Source organism: Mytilus trossulus, chromosome 7 (genome assembly GCF_036588685.1).
Source record: "Mytilus trossulus isolate FHL-02 chromosome 7, PNRI_Mtr1.1.1.hap1, whole genome shotgun sequence".
NCBI classification, from domain to species: Eukaryota; Metazoa; Mollusca; class Bivalvia; order Mytilida; family Mytilidae; genus Mytilus; species Mytilus trossulus.
In genome coordinates, this window is record NC_086379.1 from 58279001 (window position 1) to 58285525 (window position 6525).

The window sequence follows — 6525 nt, forward strand, 5'->3', positions numbered from 1 at the left end:
AAAAACCAAAGCATTTAGAGGAAATCTTACATGAGGTAAAAATGTTTATCAGGTCAAAATCTATCTGCCCTGAATGTTTCAGACGAATCTGACAATCCGTTGTTGGGTTGGCCTCCTGAATTTGTAATTTTGAGGAAATTTTGCTGTTTTTGGTTATTATCTTGAATATTATTATAGATAAAGATAAACTGTAAACAGCAATTATGTTCAGCAAAGTAAGATTTACAAATAATTCAACATGACCGAAATGGTTAGTTGACCCCTTTAGGAGTTATTGCCCTTTATAGTCAATGTTTAACCATTTTTCGTAAATCTTAGTTATCTTTTACAAAAATCTTCTCCTCTGAAACTACTGGGCCAAATTAATCCAAACTTGGCCACAATCATCTTTGGGGTATCTTGTTCAAAAAATGTGTGGCGTGACCCGGTCAATCAACCAAGATGGCCGCCACAGCTAAAAATAGAACATAGGGGTAAAATGCAGTTTTTGGCTTATAACTCAAAAACCAAAGCATTTAGAGGAAATCTGACATGGGTAAAAATGTTTATCAGGTCAAGATCTATCTGCCCTAAAATTTTCAGACGAATTGGACAACCTGTTGTTGGGTTGCTGCCCCTGAATTTGTAATTTTGAGGAAATTTTGCTGTTTTTGGTTATTATCTTGAATATTATTATAGATAGAGATAAACTGTAAACAGCAATTATGTTCAGCAAAGTAAGATTTACAAATAAGTCAACATGACCGAAATGGTCAGTTGACCCCTTTAGGAGTTATTGCCCTTTATAGTCAATTTTTAACCATTTTTCGTAAATCTTAGTTATCTTTTACAAAAATCTTCTCCTCTGAAACAACTGGGCCAAATTAATTCAAACTTGGCAACAATCATCTTTTGGGTATCTAGTTTAAAAAATGTGTGGCGTGACCCGGTCAACCAACCAAGATGGCCGCCACGGCCAAAAATATAACATAGGGGTAAAATACAGTTTTTGGCTTATAACTCAAAAACCCAAGCATTTAGAGGAAATCTGACATGGGGTAAAAATGTTTATCAGGTCAAGATCTATCTGCTTGGAAATTTTCAGACGAATTGGACAACCCTTTGTTGGGGTGCTGCCCCTGAATTGGTAATTTTAAGGAAATTTTGCTGTTTTGGGTTATTATCTTAAATATTATTATAGATAGAGATAAACTGTAAACAGCAATAATGTTCAGCAAAGTAGGATTTACAAATAAGTCAACATGACCGAAATGGTCAGTTGACCCCTTTAGGAATTATTGCCCTTTATAGTCAATTTTTAACCATTTTTCGTAAATCTTAGTTATCTTTTAAAAAAATCTTCTCCTCTGAAACTACTGGGCCAAATTAATCCAAACTAGGCAACAATCATCTTTGGGGTATCTTGTTTTAAAAATGTGTCCGGTGACCCGGCCATCAAATCAAGATGGCCGCCACATCCAAAAATAGAACATAGGGGTAAAATGCAGTTGTTGGCTTATAACTCAAAAACCAAAGCATTTAGAGCAAATCTGACATGGGTAAAATGTTTAATCAGATCAAGATCTATCTGCCCTGAAATTTTCAGATAAATCTGACAACCCATTGTTGGGTTGCTTTCCCTGAATTGGTAATTTTAAGGAAATTTTGCTGTTTTTGGTTATTTTCTTGAATATTATTATAATTTGAGATAAACTGTAAACAGCAATAATGTTCAGCAAAGTAAGATTTACAAATAAGTCAACATGACCGAAATGGTCAATTGACCCACTAAGGAGTTATTGTCCTTTATAGTCAATTTTTAACAATTTTCATTAAATTTGTAAATTTTTATTAACATTTTCCACTGAAACTACTGGGCCAAGTTCATTATAGATAGAGATAATTGTAAGCAGCAAGACTGTTTAGTAAAGTAAGATTTACAAACACATCACCATCACCAAAACACAATTTTGTCATGAATCCATCTGCTTTCTTTGTTTAATATTCACATAGACCAAGGAGGCTCTTTAGAGAATCTATTTTTTTTTTTTTTTTTCATAGACACTTCTTCCAGCATAAATTTTTGGCATAGTAAGTTCTACAAAAAAGGAAACATGAACTAATTTGTCAATTGACGCTTTATTGGAATTATCCTTGAAAGACGTTTTTACCGTTTTTAATAAGTTTGCAGAAACGATGATAGATAAAGAGAATCAAGACCAGTTGAAAGTACGTCTCACTTTTGTATTATACTACCATTTGATATAGGTTTGAACTGATAAAATCTGCAAGTACAAAAGCCGTCTAAAGTTTTACCTACTTTGAATAACGCGATTAGCAGGTTATTTAACAGTGTGCACCACATATTTTATGTTATTTCGAATAGACAGAAAATATATTACAGTAATTTCTTATATAATTTAATTCTATACCGTAGAAAACCACGAAAAAAGTAGATGATGTCACGGTCACATGACTAAATTATGTCTATAGGCTATTAACAAAATAACGTCAGCCAACCAGAAGTAACATTATACAGAAATTTGAATTATAATTATATATAGCTTGAAAAAAATCACGATTCATAAGGAGTTTCTTTGCTGCACTAGGAAAATTCATATTTTTTAATACGTGAGGGTTCTGTAAAGAATTTATTAAATTAATACTATTTAATTCAATTCTTTACATAGATATAGGAAAGGAAGATGTGGTGTGCATGAGTGCCAATGAGACCAGAAAAAAACAGACCGATTGTCAGATATCCTGCTGAATTCCAATGGTTCTTTTGGCACTCCGGCATCCTCCAAGAACCATAAACTGACGATTACGATATAACCAAGCGCAATGAAAGCGGCGTTAAACAACAGAAGCAATCAGCCAATCATTTTAATTTTAGATAACTTGAAAAAACAGCTTAGAGTTATCTATCTTTGCGTATCCTAAATTTTAGTATTAAATCTGAGACATGTTCCCAAGAGAGTATCCAGAAATTTGGAAAAGGTCAATGAAATTCTAGGAAACTGAATATATATGTATATATACATAGTACCGAAAAAAAACTTTGAATACTTTTAGGCTAAAAACATGTATTTTCCAAAAGGAGTTGGTGTACTCCATTTTCACCCCAATCCCTCATTGAGTACTGTAAATAACATAGCAGTCTCATATAATACCCCAAAAATGGCATTGTGGTATGCACGTGGTTTTACTGGTAATGTTGTTTTGATTTTGAATAAACATTTTGGTCTTATGATTTGGGCAATAAATGTAAACAAACATAATTATAATTTGGATAATTTCTCGCGGCTGCGGTTTTTCTACTGCATAAATAATACATTGACAGATTAAACTTTCATGAATTGTCTTTTCTGTAAATTAAATTTACATGTATTTTCCAATTTTACTACCTTTGAACTCGGGTATTCGTCACTACCTTTTTTATACTAGTAATTGATATGTGTCTGGATAGGCTATCAACTATCTAATGATCGATATAAACGTATGCGGAAGTTTTCAGAACAGCGTCGGACTATTTATAAATTACATAATTGTTTCGTTTCTCAGATTTGATTTATTCACAGTAATGGGTGAAGTAGCTTTTGATATTGATCAACTGGTGGTTTCACATCCTGATCTTTTTATAAAACTAAAACCATCTGAAATTTACTTCAGCCAAAATAGAATCAACGCACTTTTCAGATGTCGTAGGTCGGTTGGAGGAACTCTCGACGATATAATGGAAGGAAGGTGTAATTTTAAAGACCTTCCAATGATTTCTGTTATGAACAGGGACGGAAAATGGGTGACAGCCGATAATAGAAGACTTTGGGTGTTCAGACATCTTGAAAAACTCGGTAAATGCACTAATATTATAGCAATAAAGACTACTTTTATACCAGAGAGCAAATTAAACTCAGAAAATGGTGGGCGAACGGTAGAGTTTTATATTGGAATGGCTGCAACTGGTGAATGGCATAAAAAGGTACCAACTATAGAGATACCAGATACTGAATCAAAACAAAATGATATAGTTACAGAGTTAGAACAGTTAAAACTTTGAAGAATTGGTCACCGATTATTTAGTATGTTTGTAGTCAATCTAAGACCTACGTATTCTGAATTTTTCTTTAATGCTTTAAGAAATATGTTGACAACACAGCATATAAGGATACACTAGTTCCTTTTTGTTTTGAGTTGAAAGGTTTATAGTTTTAGACTTGTTGAACGATCTGTTTTGAGTAAATGAATTTAACTATTATGTGTTTTCGTTTGCCCAACAAGACCACATAAAAAATCTTTCAATCTATTAGTATGTTCTATTTCATGGTATGACAGAGCTAGCCAAAAATGTGTACACCTCGAAGTTTTAGAACAGCAGTGCGTCTCATTTTTAAAAATTATATCGAATTTTAAATGCTTAAAAGTTTGATAGATTTAAGCATATATCATGTATGTAAAAACATTGAAGAAAAAGTTGTCAGATTCTAGAATGGGCGTATAACAAGTGCAGTTTCATTTATATGTATTTTCACTTTCATTATTCCTTTTCTGTAAACTATTGATAAATATACACTAAATTAAATAATCAGATGTCTTTTTTAACTAAACAAATGACTGTTATCGAATAGAATGTAAATCTATTGATTATCTTATCTAGAAACAAGAATGTGTCCCATATCGGATGCCCAAATTTCACTATTATTACCTATGGTCATTAAACCGTGAAAATGGGAGAAAATCTCTGATTTGGCATTAAAATTAGAAAGATCATATCATATTGATCATATGTACTAAGTGTCGAGTTGATTGGACTTCAACATCATCAAAAACCACCTCGACCAAAAACTTTAACCTGTTCAAAGCATGACGAACGGACACACAGACCAAAAAACATAATGCCCATGAATGGAGCATAAAAAACCCACCTAGAATTAATGCGTGAATGTGAGATTGAAGTTGACTTTCTTCATTAATCTTCATCGTATATGGACAGGTCTAAAGTTTAGGAAGCCATTAACAATTTGAATAGGAGCTTGTAGTACAAGAAAGGGTGGCGAACTTGGCAGATTTAGTCAGCTCGAATGCATTAAAACATCATGTTGTCTTTGGTTGCGATCGATATATCTGTATATATAAAAGAAGATGTGGTGTTATTGCCAATGAGACAACGCTCCACAAGAGACCAATATGACACATAAATTAACAATTATAGGTCACTGTACGGCCTTTAACAATGAACATAACCCATAACGCATAGTCAGCTATTTCTAAAAGGCCCCGAAATAACAATGTAAAACAATTCAAACAGGAGAAAACTAATGGCCAAATACATGTAATATGTCCAGCCAATATAACCACTTCTTCCCAATTGTTACTTAAATAAAAAATGACTTGGATGGAGAGTTGTCTCATTAACACTCATACCACATCTTTGGATATCTATTTAACTGTTTTAGTGATAAGATGACAAAACTGTTTAAAATAATCAAAATTATGAAGTAGTTGAATTTATGCGTGTTATTTTCTCGATAGTTAGTAGTATTTCACAGTACCTCACTGACCGGCAGAATTGATATTTATTATTTGGGAAAAGGAGTATTTAGCACGTACGTCATTGTACAATGATCCAGCGTTTCTGGTTAGGATACTTATTATACAAAGTGGTATCACACTTACATATAAATATTGGAATATGAAGTTATCTTTCTTTGATTGTTTGAATTCATATGAATTTAAGATTTTTCCCGCCATATTTAAGAAGTATCCATACTTTAACGATAGCAAAGGATATTCTGACTCTGAAGTCGATTATTAACTGAAACCTCTGGTTTAAGATCTTAATTCATTTATTTGGATGTTTTATTGATACTTAAACTTTTCCGTCTAACTTATCCAACGTGTTTTCTAGCTGTTATCCGACTCACTTGACATATGTCAAACTGTTTGCACCTAAAACCTCTCATCTAAAACCACTGAGATAAAACCTAACAACTGTTATGGCTGACGAACATTATTGCTTTTACTGTGAACAGATGTAAAAGTTGATAAACAAACTTCATTCAAATACTTTATATATATACATGTACATATAATATGAAAAATGGGATATAAATCAACGAGACTTCAACCCAAAGACCAAATAGCTAAAAGATGGTGTTTAAACCATACATGCTATATGAACCTGCATTTCGAAATCAAAATCATTACGAATTTAAACAGGTAGTGATTGAATAAACTAAAAAAAAAAAAAAACACAGATCTGCCATCAACACCAAATCAATGCTCTAAAAATAGTGAAGATTTGACATAAGACCACCACTGACTATATAATGAATAACAAAAACAAAAATAACGATACGATACGATCGCTAACAAAAACATACAAAAAAAACGATATAGCAAAGGGTTGAACGCTTATAACACAATGTTGACTGCTGAACCCCTATTATGTCTGTTTGTTTTGTTCACATATCGTTGTCAATATAATGCAATTTGGTGCGACTGTCATAACAGTGGGAAGTTTAGCTTTAAAACCAGGTTTAATCA

General features: G+C 32.6%; 1 protein-coding gene across 1 annotated transcript; it reads left to right on the plus strand.

The window, feature by feature from the left end:
- Positions 1-3455: 3455 nt before the first annotated feature.
- On the plus strand, positions 3456-4203 carry LOC134727172 (uncharacterized). Its single transcript, XM_063591553.1, has one exon. The coding sequence runs from the start codon at positions 3464-3466 to the stop codon at positions 4037-4039; it is 576 nt and encodes a 191-aa protein (XP_063447623.1). The 5' UTR covers positions 3456-3463; the 3' UTR covers positions 4040-4203.
- The last annotated feature ends 2322 nt before the right edge of the window (positions 4204-6525 follow it).

Coding starts and splice junctions, on each gene's coding strand:
- LOC134727172 (XM_063591553.1), top strand. CDS start 3,464: ATGATCGATATAAACGTATGCGGAAGTTTTCAGAACAGCGTCGGACTA.